Here is a 24,615-nt window from a genome sequence, read left to right on the forward strand (position 1 = left end):
CAACCACAGAGCACAGTGCAGCAGATTTTAAACCCTGGGAACCTACTGAGGAGATTACTGCCTTCCTCGTCACTGTTCAATCCAGGCTCACATCCCTCCTGAACTCACATACTGCAAAGCTGATACTAAACAAGGGAGACAAAAAGTGCCCTCCTGTAGCACTCGAGAAGGAAGGAGAAAGACTGCAGGGATACTCAAGGCGTCACGCTGTGTGGTGACAACCCCTGCAGGCAGGAAACTGGCCTGAAAACATGCAAATAAGTGCTGGTAAAGAAACTACAAGCACAGCACTTCATATTGTTACCAGATGGAAAAGTAAAAAAGCTCCCATTCAGGCTGAACCTGTTCCTCTACTACCAATTACTTACCATCAGATGCATGTGAACAATGATGACGCTGCTAGTTTCGCACACAGTTAAATACTGAAGGCGTCTGGTCACTTCTGACAGAAAACACTCATGTTGACCCAGAATGTGTACCGTGTGCATCTACTAAATATGTTTGGACAAGTCACTGTTTCTGTAACCTTTTCCTCCATTACTGATGAGGTGATGTTGGGAGATGACTTTTATTTAAGTTTTTTGAAAAAAAAAAAAAAATGATTGTGCATCATTTTATATCACACATCAGTACTTAAGGATTCATGTGCAGAATTGATAGCAGATTTGCTAGAAAGGCAGACACATGGTTTAGTGGCTGTACAAAAAAGGTCATGTTTCAAAAACACACAGGCACTGCCATTCTCCTTAGATGACTGAAACCCATTACAGTACATGAAGGAGCTATGAGTATTATACATTATAGAACATTAAGGGCTAACCCACTTCTTTTAGAGTCTTTCATCTGTCACGTAATAAACATGTATGATACAACAGATCCCTCTTCCGGTGAGATTTGGGGTTGGCGGTGAACAGGAGAGAGAAAGGAGGATCCAGCAGCAGTCAGCATCCCCCGCCCTTCCTCTGCCACGTCTCCGCCATGTGGCAAGTGCTAGTGGCTGCAGGTCGAGTGGCAACACTGTACTGCAAAAAAAAAAAGTCCATGTCTTGATGTGATTCAATGCTGCTGCGCTAATCCAACAGGGGGCGCTACAGCCCAGGCAGCATTCACTAACAAGCAAGTCATCTCCAGAGTTCGGCGTGTCCGCGTAGCAACTCAAGACAGACAAAAGTGAAATGCAGTGAAAGAGGGAGAATTCACACAATATGAACCGGAGCCTTTAGCCTGTGTTCGGCTACTCGATGCAGTCTTAATACAACTGAGGTATTCACCGTGAGTCTTAACTGTGACCAAGGCAGACGAGGGAAAGTGGAGCGACGAAGAGGGATGTCTATGAAAAGCAGCATAGCGCAGGCCAACCCCAGTGAAAATATATATGACATATATTACAGATTATAACAAAACGGGAGAGAAAATTAACAGTTGTTTCAGACTATTGGTTAGGTGAACCAACAGTTAAAATAACATTTAAATTAGAGTTCAGGTCCAATAAAAACATCAGACACTACGTCCTTTGGCCAAAAAGAGGAAGAAAAAAAAAAAAGGCAGGTTGAGATTGCCTCCATAAGACAAATTCCTATCTGTATTGGTTGTATGTGTATGTACAGTCCGTGTGTGTGTGTAAGATATGCTGACACATGAATGAATATAAACATATACATGCCACCCTTACAGACCACAACAGGGTGTGAGAGAATAGAAAACTACTGATAATGACCAATCAAAAGGCTGGGTGAAGAGAAAGAGGAAGAGTCTAGTCCATTCATTGTTCTCCTCCGGTCCAACTAGTGCACGCTCTCCGACATGTTGATGGCTTCCTGGATTTCGCGAATGACGAGGATGCGGGCGAGCATCTGCTCCAGCTGTTCTTTTGGGATTGCTTGAGTCGAGTACCAGATGGGGCTGTTTGGAGCCACCACGGGCTCAGGGGTCAGGTAGAAGGTGTCATTGCGACCTTTAGCGCTCTGTGGACTGACGGAGAAACAGAGAGCACAGCATGAGCACACTTTCAGGATGACACCTTTTTTTTTAAACGGAGTTCTCTTTTATTCTGCAACTAAAGTAGGTTATTAGTGAAAAAGCGTACTTTTATACCATATTTCTAGCTATTTAATGTCGGAAATATGGAAAATTACGTTTTTATAGTTTGGCTCTCTTTCTTGTAATTTTTGACCATTGCTTTTTTTCCATCCTGTTGACATTAGGACTCCAACTAACAATTATCATTATGATTTTCAATTGTGCGTTTGTGTAGCTACCCAAAAGATACTCACTTCACAATAATGCAAAACAGAGAAAAGAGAAAAATCGTCAAAATGGAGCAGGAGGAACTAGTGAATGTCGGGTATTCACCGAAAAGAAATGTATGAAATTTGGTTAAATTGATTTGTCAGTCAATTCTGATTTTTTCTAATACTCATACTCATCATTGCAGTCTCCTTTATGCCGCATTATATTTAAGTTGTTGAATAAAATACATGAAATGACTGATGCCCAGAGCTAAATGGACACCCAGGAAGTTAATAATCTTTTCAGTTGTGTTTACCAAGTTTACAGCGCATCTGGAAAGTATTCATACTGCTTCACTTTATGTTACAGCCTTATTCCAAAATGGATTAAATTCTTTTTTTCCCTCAAAATTCTACACACAATACCCCATAATGACAAAGTGAAAAATGTTTTTTTAGAATATTTAGCAAATTTATTAAAAATCAAATATCACATGTACATAAGTATTCACACCCTTTACTCAATACTTTGTTGAAGCACCTTTGGCAGCGATTACAGCCTCCAGTCTTCTTGGGTATGATGCTACAAGCTTGGCAGACCTGGATTTGGGGAGTTTCTCCCATTCTTCTTTGCACATCCTCTCAAGCTCAATGAGGTTGGATGAGGAGTGTCGTTGCACAGCTATTTTCAGGTCTTTCCAGAGATGTTCAAGTCCAGGCTCTGGCTGGGCCACTCAAGGACATTCACAGACTTGTCCTGAAGCCACTCCTTTGTCATCTTCGCTGTGCGCTTAGGGTCGTTGTCCTGTTGGAAGGTGAAACTTCGCCCCAAACTGAGGTCCAGAACACTCTGGAGCAGGTTTTCGTCAAGGACCTCTCTGTACTTTGCTGCATTCATCTTTCCCTCGATCCGGACTAGTCTCATAGTTTCTGCTGCTGAAAAGCATCCCCACAGCATGATGCTGCCACCACCATGCTTCACTGTAGGGATGGTATTGGCCAGGTGATGAGCGGTGCCTCGTTTCCTCCAGACATGACGCTTGGCATTCAGGCCAAAGAGTTCAATCTTGGTTTCATCAGACCAGAGAATTTTGTTTCTCATGGTCTGAGAGTCCTTTAGGTGCCTGTTGGCATGTGCTTTGTACTGAGGAGTGGCTTCCGTCTGGCCATAAAGGCCTGATAGGTGGAGTACAGCAGAGATGGCTGTCCCATCTCCACAGAGGAACACTGGAGCTCTGTCAGAGTGACCATCAGGTTCTTGGTCACCTCCCTGCTCAAGGTACTTCTCCCCCGATTGCTCATTTTGGTGGTTCCAAACTTCTTCCATTTACGAATGATGGAGACCACTGTGCTCTTTGGGACCTTCAATGCTGCAGAACTTTTTCTGTACCCTTCCCCAGATCTGTGCCTCGATACAATCCTGTCTCTGAGGTCTACAGACAATTCCTTTGACTTCAAGGCTTGGTTTGTGCTCTTACATGCACTGTGTGTGCCTTTCCAAATCAATTGAATTTACCACTGGTGGATGATCAGTGGGAACAGGATGCACCTGAGCTCAATTTTGAGTTTCATAGCAAAGGGTGTGAATATTTATGTACATGTGATATTTGAGTGTTTTATTTTTAATACATTTGCAAAATTTTCTAGACTTTGTAATTATGGGGTATTGTGTGTAGAATTTTGAGGGAAAAAAAGAATTGAATACATTTTGGAATAAGGCTGTAACATAACAAAATCTGGAAAAAGTGAAGCTGTATGAATACTTTCCAGATGCACTGTATGAGCCAATTCTTCTATAAGAACTGCAGATTGGTGCTGTGTAGCATCCTGCACTGTTTAGTGCAGTATTGTTTTCCTTCTAAACACCATGTATCACTGGTGCTGGGTGCCACGTGTGAACTAAATATGTTAAATATGATCAGGCTCAATTTTGGGCCCACACTGCAAACCAATTTCAAATAATCAATCATTCACGTTGAGGCATTTTTGATTTTTAAGCAGTGTTTTGCTCCCTCTTCACAAGTTGTGAAGGACGCTGACATTTTTATAAACAGCAAAAGCCAAAGAGGTTAGTTGCCTTTATTCCTGGGCGAAATGTTAAGAGGCAGAAAACATCAAAAACATTCATGGTTTTTAAGAGGAGATTAAAGGAAGTTATTTTGCTGCATCCATGTTTTTGTCAGTTGCCAAGCAACAGTGTTCTCACACGTTTAATCACTTGAACAGTGAGTGCGACGTGTACTCCACATCGCATGTCAATACTATAAAACAGAGTTTTATTTAAAAAAGGTGGCAGCAGCACCTCAAAAGAGAAACTCTCAACCCTGGCCTGAGTGAAAAGCACTGCATGGTAAACAGTGTTTCTTTTTAAAGCGTTTCATAAATGTTGAAATACTGAATTAATGTTTCATTACATAAAAGCATAAAAACATGTTTCCTGATTAATTACAGTTACAGATAACCCTCATCGTTCCCGTAGTTTTATATTTACCATTTGAAGAGGTAGAAGTCGTAGAGCTTGATGGGGCATCGCAGTGGGTTCTCCGGGTCCTCCAGCTGCTCTGAGTACATGTCATCTGTGACTGTACAAGAGATATAGACAGTTTAAAATGATGTACCAATCATTATAACAAAAGGCTTTCCCAAGACACCAAAGCGCAAATCCAGTTGGTGTCTGCCGTTACCTTTCTGTCCTATGAACCTCTCTGTTGACTTAAGGTATCGGATGCTGGTGCTCTTGTCTTTGGGGTTGTTGGGACTCTTCCTTGTGTGTCTCAGCACCTTAGAAAATGCCACTTTTAGATGCTGATCCACTGTTCTCAGGTGGAAATACCTGTTAACAAGATATACAGTAAACACATTAACTGATTTGGTCAGCGTGTGATGATTTTTAACAATATAGGGGAAATACACAACAAGAACAGTCTCCTAAGCAGGCTGAAAATCATCTGTGTTTTGATTAAAGATTTGCTCTTATGTGCAGGTGTGAAGAAATGCTGTTAAGTAAGAATGCTTTCAAAAAATATAAAATTGAATTGTTTATTTTTATTGATTTAGAAAATGCAAAGTGAGCGAACAGAAGAAAAATCTAATTCAAATCAATATTCGGTGTGACCACCCTTCGCCTTCAAAATAGCATAAATTCTTCTAGGTACACTTGCATAAGGTCAGGGGTTTTGTAGGATCATAGTCAGGTGTATGATTAACCAATTATAGCAAACAGGTGTTAATGATCATCAGTTTCATATGTAGGTTGACACACAGTCATTAACTAAAACAGAGACAGCTGTGTAGGAGGCTTAAACTGGGTGAGGAACAGCCAAACTGCTACCAGGGTGAGGTTGTGGAAGGTCACAGGTCATCATGGCAAGACTGAGCACAGCAAAAAGACACAAGGTAGTTATACTGCATCAGCACAGTTTCTCCCAGGCAAAGATTTCAAAGCACACTGGGGTTTCAAGATGTGCTGTTCAGGTTTGTGGATGCATTTCTGCAAATGGAGTTGGGGATTTGGCCAGGATCAATGTGGCCTCAATGCTGAGAAATACAGTCGGATACTTATTAATCATGCAATGCTATATATTTTGCAGCAGGACAACGACTCCAAACATACAGCCAATGTCATTAGGAACCATCTTCAGTGTAAAGAAGAAAAAGGAGGACGTGATGGATCCAAGATGTTTGGAACAACCTGCCTGCTGAGTTCCCCCCAAAACTGTGTGCAAGTGTACCAAGAAGAACTGATGCTGTTTTGAAGGCAAAGGGTGGTCACACCAAATATTGATTTGAATTTTTCTTCTGTACACTAAGCCCACGCTCATTTCGCATTTTGTAAATTCCTAAGACCATTGCACAGTACGGCATGTGTGTGTGTGTATATATATGCACGTTAAATAGATAGATATCTGCAAGTCAATCAAGCAGTGTAGAAAGACCCTTCATGTGTGACGACGGCGTAAATGCTGCATGAGGGGAAAACAGTGCACTCACTTGGTGTTGAAGAACATTAGAGTTGTGAGCAGCGTTGAAGGAGAATGAGCTCCCAGCTGTTTACATTCCCACAGCATCTCCTCTGTCACATGACTGGGGATAACATAACCTGTTAGAGGAGGTCAAGAGCAGATTATGAAGACCTGGCGGTTTGGGTGGGCAACACAATTTATTAGTTTCAAGGAAAAACGTCATCAATTGGTCTGTAATGTTTGAGTAATGACAACTGCTATCAAATATTCTAGTACGAGTTCAGGGTTATCTAAAGACAAGATGCTTATAAACCAAATCTATACAATTGCTAGCTTCATCACCAAAATTCAAAGCTCAAGACTAAAACCTGCTTTCACTGCCAAACTGGTGAAACCTTCTTACAGTAATATTTATAAATACAGAAATAAAGATCTCTTGTTTGAGTTTAGCTTAATAATAGCTTGTGTTGGGCTAAACTTAATATAAATATCAGATGGGACTGAGATGGGGCAGAAACTTTGAATTGTAACACTTCCTAACTCTGTGGGTTTGTGTATTCACCATCAGGCACTGTATCTGGGACAGAACCAGTTGATCGAAAATTAATTTGACTGCTGAAGAACATGCATTGTATGTCCACACTGAGTTTGGTCGATAAGTTTTGTACACACCTAGCGGATGAACAGATGGTCTCCAAGGCTCCAGGATCTGGTGCAGACTGTGAGCGAAGCGAGTGTAGTATTGGTCTGAGAAAACGTCATCCACACGACCGTTATCAAACAGGTACTGCAGGGGGAAACCATCAGAGAGAGAAAGATGTGGTCAAACAATGTTTCCACATCAAATCTTAGTATGAGAAGAGATGGAATGGATGTTGAGTGGAGAGTGTGTGTGTGTTTGTGAGCACAGTGAACTTACTTTTTGTATGCACAGAAATACATAGTAGAGAACATCAGCCTCATAAGACTCTCCCTCCAGCCCCCGAGCCTCTGTTGTCATCAAAGAGAGACCCATAGAGAGCTCAGCTACTGCACATGACACCAAGTCCTCTTGGAAACGCAGCACCTGGCGTCCTACAACACACAAACACACAAGTTAGGGGGTTGGCAGATGAAAACAGACAAGACATCATGGCAATACCAGTGTTTCCCCTAGGTTTACAGCTTTTTTTTTTGGGGGGGGGGGGGGGGGGGGGTTCTTTTATGTACTTGGACCCTTGACCTTAAATGACAACAAAATTAACTTGACCTTCAAGGGGGGCGGGGGGCCGGGGCACCCCCCTAATATAATGGTAGGGGAAACACTGAATACAGTAACAAAATACTGCTTTAACACTATAATAAACACTGTGTATAAGCACTTACGGCCAATTGGGGCCAGTTTATTCTTGTCCGATTTATCCAACTCTGCGTTTTTCCGCTGAGCCCAAAGCCGCCACACGTCCAGCCCCTCCTCTGGCTTCAGAGTGGCAGGCAGCAGCAGCTCCTGCACCTGCACCTGCTGCTGGCCTTGGCCGTCTACCTCCGCCACCACTGTCTGACCCTGCACAGATACAAACACTGTTACCTTGTGCAATCTAGAAATACACATCTATGGGCCATGATAAAAGACCAACACAGATCTGTGTTATTACCTGCAGCTGTTGTGCGTCCTGCCCTGACAGCCCCTGTGTGTGCAGCACCTGCTGCTGTGGATCCCAGATAAGAGACTGTGTAGTGTTGGAGTAGCCCTGTACTGCCACTGGGATGTGGAGGTTTCCATTCATCAGCTGGGCAGGAAACAGTGTGTTTGCAGCCAGTGTGTGCACCACTTCTTCTTGGCCTCCCATTCCTCCAGAGCTTGTTATGCTGGAAACAGCCTGTGCTGTCTGACTTTGGCTGGCAGGGATTTTCAACTTGTCATTTTCAACAGTCACTTGTGTTGGCATTGTGGTCATAGTTGTAGTGTTTGCACCCGCAACCTGCACTGTCCCATAGGCCTCCTGGGGGATGGCAATGTGCGTGACCTGCTCACGGCCTCCGGTTCCAGCAGGAGCAGAATAGACGGGGATAGTCCAGGTCTCCCCAGTGGGACTGGTGATAGTGCCTGTAGCACTGTAAAGGTGGGAGCTGTCCACAGTTAGGAGGTCTGGCCGCAGAGACACGTAACTTTGCTGCTGGCCCTGTCCCTGAGGGATAGCCAAGACTGTGGCAACTTGTTGGCCAGGCAGGGCATAGGACACAGTGATGGGCATGTCAACCTTGCGCTTCTTGGCTGGCTGGAGGACACCTGCTCCCTGGGATGTGGCAACGGTGGTTCCCAGTATCCTTCGCTCAACATTGTCCTGCTGCTGGGTGGGAGAGAGGGCCCCCACTGTTTGGATTTGGATCTGCTGCCCTCCTGCAACAGCTGCCACCAGCTGGGCTTGCAGCTAAAACACACAGGAGGGAGATAACTGGTAACTAAAATCAACCTTTTGCTGGTGACAAAACTTGCAGTTCTGCCATGATGTTGTGCATGTGTGTACCTGTTGGTGCTGCTCCTCTGTGAGCTCCCCAGGCTGAATCAGCTGTGCAGTAGTCACGCCTTGAACTTGCTGATGAGAGCCAGAGGGCACTTGGAGGACCTGACCCAGCATCTGACCTTGATGCTGGCCCTGGATCTGCACCTGAAAATAGAGATATGGAGAAATTTAGCGGACCAAGGATTAAATGTTACGTGTTTGATTGATTAAAACAACACAAAGGTATGACAAACCTGCACTATCTGTTGCTCTGTATTCTGTTGTACAACCTGCTGTTGAGATGTGGACTCCTGTATCTGTTGCTGCTGTGGCTGGACCTGCACCTGCACCTGCATCAGAAGATACTGTCTGTCAGACAGCTTCACTTAAAAGGACAGAGCTCTTTAACAGATTGCTACGTGACCACTCAGTATGCGGACTTACAGGACAAGCCAGTTCCAACAATGACCCTGCCACCTCTGTGCTGTCTGTGTAGATGCAGTTAGCCTCTTGTTGGTAGACCATAGTTGTGGTGGTGGTTGTAGTATCTCCAGTTTGCTGAGTGAACTCCTGTAGGGCATCTGGACCTTTGCTGGCCAAGGACTCCAAGAACTCCTTCATGCGATGTTGAGGGATGCTCCGAGCTTTCTGCCTCACAAGCTCCTCATAGGAGCCTGTGCCATCCAGGGAGTTATTCATTGCTGCTGACAGTGTCTTCTTCAATGGGGGTGGTGGTGGGGGTTGGATCTGAGGAGTGGCAAAATGCATTTAGGATTATTTCCAAATTACCTGCAGGCTCAGATACATTCCTTATTCGTATAAACAAAGACTGACCATGAATCGCATTGCAACAACACCGTGATGACACCTCAAACGCATTAGAACAGCAAAAAGATACCGATTAAATTTTTTTATTAAATTACTAATACAGAGAGGAAATAAAGCAGCTGACATTTAGAGTGTTTACAAACTGACCTACAGATCACTGTCCATTGACAACACAGACGGATGGTAATACGAAAGGGTTAATCTTAGCTGACTGTGTGCGAGCAGGGACAAAAGCGCGGCCACTTTCCAAATCCAATGCAGTATTCAATGCAGCGAGGGGGACTGCAATTAACTTGCTAAATGCAACTAAATTAGGATTATGTGCACGGTGCGACGGGTCTGCAACAGTGCACCTAACAGCTGATTACACAACAAGCTAGGTTAGCCAGGTACACGGCTAACTATCCGCGTGTTGTTTGCAAATAAATCCAGCGACAGCTGTGTTTGGCGAAGGGTAAGAGTACAACCGAGAGTAATAACAGCAGTGCAATAGCTACGTTACAGACAATACACGAAAAAAAGCAATGGAAAGTGGGGTGACTCTCTTGTCGGTAACATTGTACCGACTGCATTTCTGTGGTGTCTTCAAAGCTAGCAGGCTAACTTTAGCAGGCGGGTTAGCTACCTCTCTTCCTCAACCGGGCCGAGGCTCGAGCCGCCCACTACCGCTTCTCTATCCTCGAAACGGCGCTCCTCTTCCAACGAGCAGGGCAGAAGGAGCTACCAATGTCTCTCTGCGGCAGGTTTATTCTTTATTTTTCGTGATTTTCGTTGGATGACTGGCTGTAGTTTTTTTCTTTTTCTGTACCACTCATATTTCGCTGGGCGCCATCTTACAACAGTTTCCTCAGACCAATAGGCAAGCGATTTGTAACTCCGCCGTGCTCTCGCGGTATTTCCACTACAGGATATCGCGATAACCAACGCTAGTAGGGTAGTCTGTTAAAGGCGACACACGCAGGCAAAGAGGCCGACCGGATCATCTAGATGTCAGTCCACCTTAAAACCCAGTTATACCAGACAGACGCTCCTAGTGGTTCACTGGCTTCTCAATCTTTTAAGGTGGTCCCAAACAGATGCGCTGAATATTTGGGTGGTGCTCAGGGGGCTCTGGGCAGTTGAGGGTTAATTCCCACGCATTACACTTCAGCGTGGTCTGCATTTTCCATTCTGTGTTTGGAGCAAATATCTGCAGGAGTATTCACTCTAACGTTGAATTGCTTATTGGGAAAACTGGAGGAAATGTTACATTTCTATCACAAACTTTTCTTTTACATTCAAAATTCTGGCTTATGCACCAATGCACACCACCCTTTTTTACTGATAACAGTATCGGACAATACCAGTGTTGGTCCAATATTATTATCCTGTCAATATTTGCAGATTATGTTGCATAACACAACTGCTAAATCAGCCACAGACACCAATGTTGTTAAATACATTGACTTAAATGTTTCCTGCCATGATTGTTTTTTTAATAACACGATATGGCTCGCGTAATCTTGTGCTCTTAGATTTAAAGGTTACATTACAGTGAAAGAATAGTCTACATGTAGTGAGATATATATATAGTTACCAATTATTGTTTCACAACCCTAGACTGAGTATTGTGTGAAGGCACCAGTAATTATCATAAAATCAAAGTATCATCACATACTCAGTCAAACATTTGAATTTCAAAGTAAAATATGATAGGAAGGAGAATATTGACATCAGCTTAAAAAACGTCATGTAATCAACACGGAGACCTTGCAGGTTTTTTGAGTATTATTTATTTGTGTCTCCTGTCAAAAGGACACACATGCACCCATGTTAGTCTCCAAAAAAAGAAAACCCCCTACAAAACATGATGTTTTGGCAGTGGCACACCACCTTTGTAAGAAAGTAATGTATGGCATTTGAGAGCATCTGCTATGTAACACCAGCGTAGAGCCAATATTAAATGAACACACTGTACAGGAGGTCGTTGCTGAAGAATGATCAAAGTTGCATATATCTGACAAAGAGGAAACCCTAAGTAAATGTGATTTCAGCTGATATAGAAAAAGAATCAACAGGACTCTGACACAGTCTGTCTCTTATGAAGAATGCACAGTTGACAATGGAAAAATAAAATTTCAAATTTCAGTGAGACACACCCAAGAGAACTCCAGAACTCCAAAATGTATATATTAAAGAATCTGATTTCATGTCAGCCTAAGTTGTCTGCGCCCTCGCTGGTATTACACATTAAGTGATGCAAACAATTCTGTCATGCATCTGTGGGCTCATGGGAAGCAGGAAGTGTAGCTTGATCTCCGTCAATCAGATCTTTCCCGGGTCTTCTTTGAGGGTGACTGTTCTGTTGAAGATGAGCTGCAGTAAAAGAAAGATTACAGTTACACATGCTCACATCATGCATGCGCCAACATGAGTAGATTACCATATGTATAATCTCAAATGTAGTAATATATAGTCAATATATAATATAGTAATTATATACGTATATATAAAGAGGTAATATAAAACACTAAGTTGCTTCGTCTTACTGTACCTTATCTGCGGTGGTGTCGGGATCCAGGGAGAAGTAGCCAACTCTCTCAAACTGGAATTTGTCGAAAGATTTTGCTCCTTTGACTGAGCTATCCACTAAGGCACTGCTGATTATCTGCAGGGAATTCTACATGACAGAAGGAACAAATATATTAAACAATCACTAAAGCCAATCAAACATCCGAGTTGATCCAAACAGGCCTTCTGCCACAGGAGTGCAGAGGTACTTACAGGATTGATGTCACTCAGGAAGCCATTGGGCACTTCAGACGGATCCTCTGGATGTTTGTGCAGGAATCTACAGGGACGGTGAGAGGTTTTGGTTAAGTGAGGTTTCTACACGGAGTACTGGCTGTGAGCGGCAGCGAGTGATTTTTGTGACTTACAGTCTATCGTAAAGACGCACTTCGCACACCAACGGCTGGCTGACCCAGTGGATGAAGGCCTTTGGTTTTTCTGCAGTGTCAGAACTGCAACAGTTCACCTCCAGCTCCACCACTTTACCCTGAGCATCCTGAGAAACAAAGTGGGAGTCAGAGGGACACGTGTGGATGTGGACCACATGGGACATAAAATGGGAGTTCACTAGAAGGATGGTGAGTGTAAGGACAGTGACAGAGGTTAGTGGCGATAAAGCATTAGATGAGAGGACATTTGATTTTTAACTATGTGGACTGCTGCTTACCTTGATGACCTTCTGGACGGAGATGACATACCCAGCATGCCTTAGGCCTACAGGCTGTTCTGGGGTCAGACGCTTGTAGCCCTTCTCCATTACCTGCAAAAGGAGAGGAGTCCATCATCACTTTCTGTCCACATTCCATAAAATTGCACAAAGAAAATCTGCTACCTATACTGTGAGGGTGCTTATTTTGGGCCTTTTCTTTCTAACCTCTCTGAAGTCACTTTGCTCAATGAAGATTGTGCGTGTAAATGGAACCGTGTGGCTGCCCTTCGCCTCATTGGCAGGAAAGTCCGGTATCCGTACATCTGACTGAAAGGAAAGAGGACGACAGCAGGAAGGGTGTTAAATGTCAAGTAAAAGAAAGAATATGCAGGTTATTACAGTCACGTACAAACCTTTGAGCTCTCGGGGAGGTTAGTTATGGTGACTTTGAGTGGCTCCAACACAGCCATGGCTCTGGGTGCCGTGTCGTTCAGTACGTCCCTCACGCACGACTCCAGAAGGTGGGGCTCAGTCGTTGTCTGAGAAACTGTGACTCCGACCTGCCAGCAGATGTAACATATCAGTTATTACACAACAGCACCGTCCTCACGCATGTAATCACTAGTTCATCCATTCATCATTCACCCTTCCATCCATTCTGCATACCCGTGCACAAAAGTTGTTAATGGCCTCTGGTGGGAAACCTCTTCTCCTCAGTGCAGTCAGAGTGAAGAGTCGGGGATCATCCCAGTCTCTGTGTTTCATAAAAAAGATGTCTAAAGTTACAGAACTGATTCTACGAAGACAGCACACGAGAGCTTGTGGTGAAAATGCTTCAGCTATTGCAGGTCTTAAGCCCCTTTTTAAGACACTGAATTTGTAACTTTGTAAATTGCTGAGTTCATGAAGCTGTTAAAGTGATGTCTTTTTGTCAGACACTTTCATGTAAATGCTACTTAAAGCTTTATCCTGACAATACAGGAAGAGCCACATGCTTGTGGTAGTGGTGTGGTTGTGGTAAATGGTTTATTCATTTTTCATCTCTTTGCCTTGGAAATATGAAAATTATGAAAATGAGGAATGCTTTTTCCTCTAAGCTCTGAAGACGGCAAACTGTTAAATTCAGACTCATGCTCGTGAGGAAGTGCTGCGTAAATGTTGCCAAGTGATACCTCGTGAGATTGCTGTTGTGACTTTTTTACAAAAAGGTGTCATGAGACCAACATGCAAGATTCAAATTTAGAATCTGTATATCACACTGCATTGATCAAATGCTTTCCATCCATTTAGTATTTTAACAGCCCATTATTGACAGTTTGGTAATGTAATGTAATATAATTTAACAGTTAATATGAAAAATTGACACACTGGCAACAAAAGGCAAAAAAGACATGCTGTTTTACCTGACAACGCCAGTCTCTACCAGTTTGATGATTTTCCTCTTGGACACAACGGTGTAGGTGAGGTTCAAGCGCCCATATTCCCACTGAACAGGGCAGTACACGTCCAGGGCGTTACACAGCCAGAAATATGACGAGCGCCTGTCATATAAACAAAAGGGAACAAACAAAGGCAGCTAGCATTAACAATAAATTTGTATACCTCCGAAACAGACCATGATACAGCGTGACCACAACAGGTCGCCAAGGAATTCATGCATACCTGGCCTGAAACTCTTTGGTACAGAGCGAGTGTGTGATGTTTTCAATAGAGTCACACAGACAGTGGGTGTAGTCATAAGTGGGGTAGATGCACCTGCAGAGCAACAGAAGAAACGTGTCAGTGGAACGTAGCTTGCTCTGAGAAAGATACTGTATTTAAATTCAACATTTAAGGTTTCCATGCCATTCATCTCCTGTCCGATGATGCGCCGTGTATTTGATTCGGTAAGCCACAGGGTCCATCTTCCCATCCTCCATAACCATCTTCATCCTGAGCGTAACCTCTCCCTCAGAAAACAGGCCCTTCTTCATCCTATCAAACAGTACCAGGGACTCCTCTATCGGTCGGTCTCTCCAGGGTGATGGAGGAACGTTATGGCCCTTCAGTTCCTCCCCCTTCTGGTGGCACACATACGCATGACCTCTGAACGAAGACGAAGACGAGAGTTAAAAACCATCTACTGGCTTGTGCACGTCTATCAACGCAATAGTTTCTACGCTCACCTGCGAATGAGCTCCACAGCGAGGTCGTAGAGTTGCTGAAAGTTGTCTGATGCATGCGTGACAGTGTAAGGTTTGTAACCTGTGTAATACAGTAATACTGATGAGAAACTACCTTCGTGAACATGAACGTACTCAGCAAAGCTTTCATCAGATCAAAAGGACCTAAATCGACAGTCAAACTCACCGAGCCACTCCACCATGTCCTTGATAGCAGTGAAGTATTTTTCCTCTTCTTTCTCCGGATTTGTGTCGTCGTACCTCAGGAAACAAATTCCATTGTTTGCCTACAGGAAGATAGATAGATAGATGACTTTATTAATCCCCGAAGGGAAATTAAATTGCCATAGCAACCAGGTACATCTGAATTACAATAAGAACACTGTAAAAAACTAGAAAGGGGAGAATCAAAAATACAGGCTGAGACAAGAGACACGGTTTTAAGAAAGCAGCTGCACCAGAGAGGATTAAACAGCCTATGTGGTGGTGATAGAGGGGAGAACAGCCCGTACCTTTGCAAAACCAAAATTGAAGTTGATAGCTTTGGCGTGTCCAATGTGAAGGATACCATTGGGCTCAGGAGGAAACCGAGTGCGTATCTAAAGGAATTCATAAATGGAAAGGAAAAAAATAAATTTAAATGATAATTTTCATGTTCATCTCCACAGGTCAAAATGTCACTATGAAGTCTGTACCTGTCCACCAGTGATCTCCAGGTGCTTTTTCAGCAAGTTCATTGTGTTCGGTGTGACCACGTAGCCATCTGTCTTATAGTTCTCTCCTGTGCGATGGAAGACAAGGATGAAAGAACAACATGGTTGGTGAGTAAATCCTTTAAACTGCTCCCGATAGACAAAGCTGCATCTAATTGTTCAGGTGCTTCCTTCTCACCTGGTTTATGGAACTTCAGTGCCTCTCCTCTGAGCTGCTCCATTAGCGACTTTCCCTCCCCAGCCATCACCGCCTCTTTCCTTGCCTTGGCCTCATTCTCTGTGACTTTAGCTTTCTGGGGCTGCAAAAGTAATTCGATATTAACCACAGATGAAACCATTCAGAGTGCAGAGATTAAAGGAATGGTTAGACATTTAGTTCAATAAGGTTACTGGCTATTTTGAGAAGATTGACACCTCTCTCACAGCTGTGTTGTAAATATGAAGCTATAACCAGCAGCCTGTTCACTTAGCTTTGCATAAAGACAGGAAACAGGGGGAAACAGCTAACCTGGCTCTGACAAAAGGTAACAAAATCCGCTCACCAGCACCTCTAAAGCTCACCAATCAACACATTACATCTTGTTTAATACACACAGAAATCTCCCAAAATGTTGAACTATTCGTTTCATAATTTCATGTGTGTTACCTTAGATTTCTTCTCCAGGTCAGCCTCTGTCTTGGGTCCTAAGAGGTGCAGGACCTTGAAGAACAAAGCCAGAGTTACTGACAATATATACACTACTCACAAAAAGTTAGGGTATTCGACTTTCTGGTGAAATATATGGATAATGATATTATATCATGAAAGTAGGGCATTTAAGTAGAAGCATGCAATGGTAATTTTATTCATCTTAAACAATTTATTGAAAGAAAAGCTAACAACAGTGGTGGGTATACCACAACAAAAAATTTTCTGTGTCTCAATAAATTGGGATGTGGCCAAAGGACGTCCACTCCTCTCCTTTCTGTGACTCTTCCAGTCTCGCTGTATCACTGTTACAACCTCCTGATGACACTCTGTGATCCTCTAAGCTCAGTGAAAACTTCCGTCTGAGGACTTCCTGTTTGAAGCCTCCAGTGTTGAGGTGCTGCTGATCAATTGTTAGGTGTCGTCTTGGTCTCATGATGTCAGAATGTGAACAGCATGATGAGGAGGACTGTTTAAATACCAATTCTAACTGAAGCAGGAAATGTATTGGTCGATTCATGGATCAAACCTGTTGTGAATTTTGCTGTTAAGCTTCTTGTTAGAGAACAGCAACTTGTGCAAAAAGTACTGAAACACTGAACAGTTGGACATGTGCATTCAAAAGTTTAGAGAAGGTCACATTAAGTTCACCTGGAAAGTTTAGAATGCATTTTGGGGTCATCCTGAAATTTCACCTGAAAGCCGAATATCCCTAACTTTTTGTGAGTAGTGTATATGCAAATATTCATCCACAATGACAGGCATACTACCTTTAACAATATATCAATATACATTTGGTTAAAACACACCTGCATGTCCACCTCATTTTTGATGACCTTCCCATCAGCCCATTTTAGGGCAGAGCGTGCCTCTCCTGGAACAGACACAAAAGCTCGGTGAGAAATTCTGTCTGTTTGTTAAGCGTTAAAGGTTTCAAAAAGCTTTCACTAATGTGAAAGTGTGAGTTCATACCCATTAGCAGTCCCATGTTGAAGTGGTACCGCTCATTTAACAGCTGCTCCTTGTGCTTCTTGATCACCATCTCCACCTGTACAACATTCCACCGTCACTCAACACAACACGCCCAGTAAACTCGCACTAAACACAAACATCTGGGCCATGCGGGCTCGTGCTCTTACCGCATCTTCAATCTGCTCTGGGGTTATGACCACGCCCACGCCACATGCTTCCTCAAACTCCTTCTGGTTGATTGGGTCCTGAGGATGGCTCTTCACAAATTCCAGTGCAGCTGCAAAAAGAGAGGGAGGAAAAATTGTGTCTCCGGTCATTCATATACACAAACCCCATCTCACTCATCTAGGCAGGTCATATAATCAGGCTGCCACACTCCCTCCTTTACTCTTAATGCTTCTTAACTTAAACTCCCTCCACCTCCCCGGCCTCCTTCAGAATTTGCATTAAAGGTGGTATCGGGACATTTTATCTGTGTATTTTATATTCGTCAAACGCTGCGTTTCCCACACTGCTCCATATTCAATTGCATATAGTGTCAAAATAAATTATTTAAAACTTTAGTCCTGACAGAATTTGGGGATGCAAGGAGCTATATTTTGTGAGGAGGAGTGGGTATGCGAATAATGCAATGAACTCCTAAAAATTGTTTTCTTGTTGATTGGGGATGAACCTGGAATATTACCGATTAGAAAAGATCATTGAATTGATGGATGTCTTTAGATGTTTTATGATCACTCGGTATTGGTAACTCATCGCTACAATCAGTCAGGACTAAACATGCCAATGAAGTAAGAAATTACCTGCCAGCTGTAGCTCTGTGCAGATTTTGCACTGAGCTATACTGTCCGACAGGAATGCCAGGCGTTTGGTGTCTTTAAGGCGAGATGCCACACTGTACAGCAATGTACCCATGGCTTTGTCCACTCCTGCTGCCCCACGGACATGCTGAGCCTATTGAGACCAAAGAGCATTGACCAGAATTAATATTTCTCTCCTTCAAAACGTATGTATGTGAAGAGCTGATGGACTTTGTTTTAGCTAAAAAAAAAACAAAAAACAGTGCTACTATTTTCCTCATATTGCTCCGGAAGAGATGTGAAAATGAAAGTACAGAGACCCTGTCACAACAACTACTCAGAAGTTATGAGAAACATATCCACACGTAGGTGAACCTGAACCCGTAGTTAGAGCACCTGTGAGGAAAAAGTGTGGTTGCAAGTGTGGTTACGTAGTTAGAGCACCTGTGAGGAAAAAGTGTGGTTATAAGTGAGCTAAAAAACAGCTGTCCCTCCGGGAAGTTGAGCTCTCACACACACACTGGATCGTACCTGAATAATGGCTTCTTTCAGGACAGAACTCAGCGCTTCATTTTTCAGCGTTTCTTTCCCTTTCTGCTCACTGAGTCCAATGGAAGTGAAAAGTGCCAAAGTATCCGCCATTGTGCCACCGTATTCACCAGCCTGGTCGGAGCCACACCACACCGCACACAACTTGTCGTGTCAGGGAGGGAAGAGGGGGTCAACTTCCTGTACACCTAAAAGGAAAAAAAAAAACTACCAATAGGAAACCGCAAACTCTGACGGCATTAACCAATCAGAAATGAGCTTGATAGAAGTCACCGCCTACTATGAGCGAGGTAGCCAATCAGCAGTTATGTTGACATCGGTAAGGAAGGGGACACCGGAATCTGTGTAATGTTGCATCAGATTAACTTTCGGTCATTTTGGATTATCATTTACATGCAGTTATGGCCAAACTCGCTTCTTATTTATATTAGATAACACCATATCTTACAATTACCTAAACTTTGCACTTCCCGAAAAGTTTGCCTCTCAAATATGCTCAGCTTTTCAACGCGGTGTAAGGTCTTTGTTGGCCATCCATATGCTGGCTTAAAACAACTCCGCGAAAGTTATTTAACGTCACATCGGCTGCTGTAAACAGGAACTGTACACTGAAGTTATAGCTCACCGTAAAATCCCTTTGCATTAATGTCTTAGGGTTTGTTTCATGGTACCACATACAGAGGACCACATTGCGATGAGTTTTATGATACACTAGTAGGGCAGTATACGCATGATTTAACATTAAAAGAGTGAGCAGGGTAACGCAAGTAAGTTAGCGTCAAAACCACAATGGTCAAACACGCAGTTCTGTCATCGGGGGCAAAAATGTGGAGATCTCTGGCCTGTGCAAAGTCAGAGATGCGCCTGGATCTCACTCTTGCCTGTGGACAATCATTCCGGTAAGTTAGTCAGACTGCTGTACATATGTTAAGTGTCTATTTATGTAGTCTGTCGGCATCATGATCAAGATCAAGAGCTGCAGCACAGACCTAATGCAGTTCAGATCCTGCCTCCTTATCTGTCTTTGTACTAACACATCCCAACCCACAGCTGGAGAGAAAGTGCAGGCGGCCACTGGACTGGAGTAATGGGAGGACGAGTTTGGACTCTAACTCAGACAGATGACACTCTTTGGTACCATGTTTACAAAAACCATGACAGGCAGGGGGAGGGAAGTGACAGGAAGAGGAGACCCAGTGTTTGTGTCCAGATGGAAAACACCTCAGAGAGGAGACTCAAAGGAGCTTTGAAGGAGGAGGAAGAAGAGGAGGAGCCGGTGGCTGTGACTTTGTTGCAGGACACTGAGGAGGAAGAAGAGATGCTGAGAGATTACCTCCAGCTGAATGTGAAGCTTGAGGATCTGTACAGGGACTGGGGAGCAGCAGACCCTCACTTCAAGCGAATTGCAGATATATTCACAGGTGTGTGTGCATTATACCACTTATTGTAACATAGTAGTATCTATTTTATGAAATGCGTCTTAAATATATTGTTTGGGCTCCTTAGGTGTGCGGATGCTGCGCCAGGACCCCACTGAATGCCTGTTTTCCTTAATTTGCACCTCCAACAACCACATCTCTCGTATCCAGGGCATGGTGGAGAGGCTGTGTCAGGCTCTGGGCGCCCCACTGTGCCAACTGGACCAAACCTCTTATTACAACTTTCCTTCCCTGTCTGCGCTTGCAGGTGCTTTATTCCATCTCCACAGGCCTCCACCCCTTGTTTATGATGTTTCTAAAACACAAGTATCAGCGGTCCAGGGTTTAAAACTGTGTCAGGACTCTGGGTCTCTTGGGCCCTTAATGATATTTGCATCCTCACTTTTGCTTTTGGTTCAGTGGCAGAAAATCCAACCAGGAAGCCTTTATTTCTATCCTGGTCAATGCAACAATATTTCAAACTTAAGTCATTTTGCAGAATAGGGAGAAATGTCTTTAAAACCATTGCTTGTCATTGATGGTTCAGAGGTGCAAACCCACATTTCTCATTAGTCTGACTACTACCCAGCATTTGTTATATAAAAGTAGAATCATAAGATCCTGCTCCTACTCCTGTCTCTTGTGTTTATTTCTGCTTTTAACTCCCTAACTATTTCATGCAACTCCTGTGAGAGAAATTGTGACATTTACCTATGCAAAAAAACATATATTTAAGCCACAGGATAAAGAACCAAATTGAGTCATGTTCACATAGGCCAATCTAAGGGTTAGTGAATGTGAATTTATTGAATTTTCAGGCAGCCTTCAAATTGTCGTCATAATTATGTTGTTTTCTACATTGTAATTGTCAGACAACAGCGTAGAGGCATGTCTGAGGGATCTCGGTTTTGGATACAGGGCTCGTTTCCTTCAGCAGAGTGCGAAGCAGATTTTGGACACCCATGGGCCCCAGTGGCTTGAAAGTCTGCGCAGTCTGCCGTATCTGCAGGCCCGTGAGGCTCTGCGGACTCTCCCTGGTGTGGGCACCAAGGTAGGGCAGGAAAATAACCCTTTAGCCTCTTATATTTTCTTGAAATGAAGCAAACATTGAACAGTAACTTGTAATCAAGACTATGCGTCTCCATGTGCAGGTGGCAAACTGTGTATGTCTGATGTCCCTGGATAAGGCAGAGGCCGTGCCCGTAGACACACACGTGTGGCAGATTGCTAAACGTGATTACAACTATGCTTCAGCCAACAGACAAAAGAGCATCACAGATAAACTTCATCGAGATATTGGTTAGTGTTTATGCACCTCACGAGTAGTATGGTGGTCGCAGTTTTACACTGATTGTGAACACAGAATATTGGTTCTCTTTGATTGTTAACATAATGTCCAATGTAATATGTCTGCACAGGGGATTTTTTCAGAAAACTGTGGGGTCCTTATGCTGGTTGGGCACAGTCGGTGAGTGTTGGCATTCAGTATCTGTCCATGAGTTTCTGCCGTGTCTCTTACAGTGTGTCTGCTACAACCACAGGGTGTCTTCGTCTGTTTTAGGTGCTGTTCTGTGCTGACCTCAAGAAGTTCCAAAAGCTGAAAGAAATACCACATGTGAAGCAGCCTCGGAAAGAGGAAAATGGTGAAGAAGATACTGGGGTGGCATGCAAGAAAACCAAAATTAAGACAGAGGAAAATGGAACTGTGAAGGACATAAAAACCAAGTCAGCATGTCGCAAGAAAGCAAAGGTGTCTGTCTAGAGTGAGAGTGGTATGAGGTAAATACACACCTCTTACATCAGAATTCACATCACATTACAACACCACATTTTTCTCATACTTTCAAAAAAGCTACCCTTAAAAAGCTGTTTCAATGAAATATATAAAAGATTTATTTGTCAGGAACATGATATAAAACAAATTACTGTTTTTGTTTACATGTCTTTATATTGTTTACTGTGATCTCTCCATTGTCTACTTCTAGTTCACCACTAGAGTACAAAAGCAGGGCACTGATGTTTATTTTTCCAATAAAAAAAAAATAACTTACATGCTATTCTGTTGTGTATGTATTTTTAGAGAAAATGTCCATATGAGCGCAGTCATCAAGCCCACTAAAACGATCACTGTCATAGTGTCTCATTTCTGCTAAACCACAAGAGGCCCCTAGGTGGCAGTATAACTTGGAAGATATTGCCCTGCAAGATAAAATCACCCAGTAGGCCATTTGCTTAAGCCAGTCTGTTTTTTTTTAAAAATTTGACAACAAATTTCACTGTTTCCTTGGGTGGATACTTAATGTCAAGCCCGCTGGCTCCTGTTACACCATGTAGCCCACCAGAACGTCATGGCATCTGTATGCATGTCTGAAAAGGTCATAGGACACCAAAATGGTGTGTTGTGTTTCTTTCATGCATTCCTTGCATCAAAATAGTCTGTCTGTCTGTTGGATCATAAAAAGCTGTTTGGCTGGGTGGCACTAAAGTGCCCCGGTGTCTGTATGTTTATCTATAGGCATTCGTTGACTGTGTCAGCTGGTCTTTTTATAGCAGGGACTGCAGTTATCTGCTGTCACTTTCGTCAGGTCAGTGTGACTGCCTCTGGTGACAACTTGGACGTGTCTCTGAACTATTATTATCCCTTTATGGCAATAGCCATGTCACAGGCAATGTTAATGTAGTTGAAAATATATAGAGAGAAATTCTAAAATGTGGCAACAGCATCCATGGTTATCAAAGCTCTTTACTGCTCTTTGTTTAAAGGCATATTTTCTGGCATGTTGCCGTGTGTGAGTCGGTGCATCATGCATGCAGTGGTTGCCTCTGAATTCTGTGTGCATGTCTTGCATCCATAGAAGTTGTTTATTTGTGGTTGTGTGCGCAGCCATGCATGTTAATAGAAATGTGAGTCAGCTTTCATCCCCACTCCAGTTGAGCTGGACAGAAGCTGGGGCCCAGCTTCAGGGCACAGTCACAGTGAAGAAGAAAAGCACAGTAAAAATAGAGCTGAGAGAAGAGGGAAATATATATTAGTTTTTAAAAAGACAGGGGGAAAGGTGACAGTGTGCTGGAGGTGGGGTCATGAATTTTAAGGAAAAAGCCATGTGCACATGCAAGTTGACACACAAAGACAAGAACGACACAACAGTGGCGTGTGCGTTATGTAAGAGATGGGTCTCAGCTTGTGTTGGGCCCTAGGGAGCTGTTCGGTTGAAAGGGCATTTCATCGTGTTGTCTCTCTCTAAGAGGGCTTCTTTGCTTCCCGCAGGCACCAGGGGGCGCCACGTTTGGCGCTCCAACAAAAGAGAGTGGCCTCTGTCTACATCCAGATGTGCAGCAGCAAGATTTAATATGTTTGTCTGTGAGTGTCAGTGTGAGAGGTTGAGAGATGGTGAGGAGCTACTGACGAGTCTCAGAGTGTGTGTAATGAGGTGTCCTTGGTGTGTGTGATATACAGAAAATCCTGCATCACAGCATATGATTTTATATCAATAGATATCATGAAATTGTTCATGTTCCAGAACATCATTAGATTCATGAAACAACCAGATGGTTACTTCTATTTTTGGCGAACCCAGTGAATTTAAAGCCTGACAAATCAAAGTATCGTCATCACACTGATGCAGAAACCCAGCAATGCCCATAATGACCACAATATAAATGGTGAGATAGATAGATAGATAAATAGATAGATAGATAGATAGATATACTTTGTTTTTCACATAATCATGTTTCCATTTATGTTAAAGCTAACCATATTTGATAAAAGGATAAACGTTGGAAAATATTATTGCTTAATTAACATTATCAATTTATTGAAAAGAATTTGATCCTGTTTTTCATATCCAGGCACAGTCTAGGCTCCTCTCCCCTGTGAGCCCAAAAATGGTCTATATACCCGTCCACATTCTGTCCACGGCTCAAAGTGATGGATGTTTTTATTCCTGAATAGTAACAGATGTATTATATGACAGCAACTGATACAATACCAAAGATGGATAAAATTTAAAGGGAACTGTGTTGATTCACCTTGGATGTGGTGAAACCCAATGCTGCTGCAGGCGGCCGTGGGGGAGCCTAAAAGACGGGGAAGGCAGTCCCCACATGGAAGTGTGTCTTTGGGGCCCAGAGTTGGGGAGATTGTTCTTTGGTGTCTAGACAGCCATAGGGTGAGAGGAAAGCCACAGAGAAAAAGGCTGAGAGCACAGAGCTGGCAGAGGTATTTTAGATCTTAAACTGATTCATATATGTTGGATGATGGACGTTAGCATATGAAGGTCTTGGCTGTTCTTAATGAAAGAGGCTTATTTTGTGAGGAAAATGAATACTTTCTACCATCTGACAGGGTCCTCACTTGGCTGGCTGTGATTAAGGTTCAATGCCTTATAGACTGGGAGGAAGAAACAGTTCCGTCTGCTCCAGAGTTAAATTTCAGAGCGCCGACCCGGATCAATTCAAATGACTAAGTGGAATGTATTCACCACATTCCTGGACAAAGATGGTAGAGAAACACTATCCACGGTATATATGGGCGTGGGACGGCACGGGGGCCATGTGTGGTTTAAGTGAATGTCAGTGCCAGTGCATCTAACTCCCTCCTTTTTAAGAATTTG

At 43.2% G+C, this 24,615-nt stretch overlaps 3 protein-coding genes across 4 annotated transcripts; 1 reads left to right on the plus strand and 2 right to left on the minus strand.

The window, feature by feature from the left end:
- Nucleotides 1-561: 561 nt before the first annotated feature.
- On the minus strand, nt 562-10,323 carry LOC139210245 (transcriptional regulator QRICH1-like). 2 transcript variants are annotated; one of them, XR_011585240.1, is made up of 13 exons: nt 10,127-10,323; nt 9,118-9,420; nt 8,928-9,023; nt 8,698-8,838; nt 7,825-8,601; nt 7,556-7,733; nt 7,110-7,264; nt 6,863-6,977; nt 6,219-6,327; nt 4,913-5,061; nt 4,720-4,810; nt 1,718-1,971; nt 562-1,022 (listed from the first exon to the last, which is right to left on the minus strand). XR_011585240.1 is itself a non-coding variant. In XM_070840256.1 (12 exons), the coding sequence occupies exons 2-12, from the start codon at nt 9,370-9,372 to the stop codon at nt 1,785-1,787; spliced, it is 2,253 nt and encodes a 750-aa protein (XP_070696357.1). In that variant the 5' UTR covers nt 9,373-9,420; nt 10,127-10,323; the 3' UTR covers nt 562-1,784. The 2 variants fall into 2 exon arrangements, 1 of the variants encoding a protein (XP_070696357.1); XM_070840256.1 differs by having other exon boundaries at nt 562-1,971.
- A 913-nt stretch (nt 10,324-11,236) lies between these two features.
- On the minus strand, nt 11,237-18,756 carry qars1 (glutaminyl-tRNA synthetase 1). The gene is made up of 22 exons (XM_070839958.1): nt 18,567-18,756; nt 18,039-18,189; nt 17,403-17,512; nt 17,236-17,311; nt 17,073-17,137; nt 16,222-16,275; nt 15,754-15,874; nt 15,558-15,643; nt 15,375-15,461; nt 15,050-15,149; nt 14,866-14,944; nt 14,546-14,785; nt 14,363-14,455; nt 14,104-14,241; nt 13,367-13,454; nt 13,114-13,260; nt 12,926-13,027; nt 12,719-12,811; nt 12,420-12,547; nt 12,265-12,331; nt 12,035-12,160; nt 11,237-11,856 (listed from the first exon to the last, which is right to left on the minus strand). The coding sequence occupies exons 1-22, from the start codon at nt 18,675-18,677 to the stop codon at nt 11,806-11,808; spliced, it is 2,313 nt and encodes a 770-aa protein (XP_070696059.1). The 5' UTR covers nt 18,678-18,756; the 3' UTR covers nt 11,237-11,805.
- A 221-nt stretch (nt 18,757-18,977) lies between these two features.
- Nucleotides 18,978-22,008, plus strand: ogg1 (8-oxoguanine DNA glycosylase). Its single transcript, XM_070839505.1, has 7 exons — nt 18,978-19,483; nt 19,635-20,005; nt 20,091-20,270; nt 20,875-21,053; nt 21,154-21,301; nt 21,421-21,470; nt 21,564-22,008. Exons 1-7 carry the CDS (start codon nt 19,374-19,376, stop codon nt 21,762-21,764), a joined length of 1,239 nt encoding a protein of 412 aa, XP_070695606.1. The 5' UTR covers nt 18,978-19,373; the 3' UTR covers nt 21,765-22,008.
- The last annotated feature ends 2,607 nt before the right edge of the window (nt 22,009-24,615 follow it).

This window comes from Pempheris klunzingeri, chromosome 11 (genome assembly GCF_042242105.1).
Source record: "Pempheris klunzingeri isolate RE-2024b chromosome 11, fPemKlu1.hap1, whole genome shotgun sequence".
Taxonomy (NCBI): Eukaryota; Metazoa; Chordata; class Actinopteri; order Acropomatiformes; family Pempheridae; genus Pempheris; species Pempheris klunzingeri.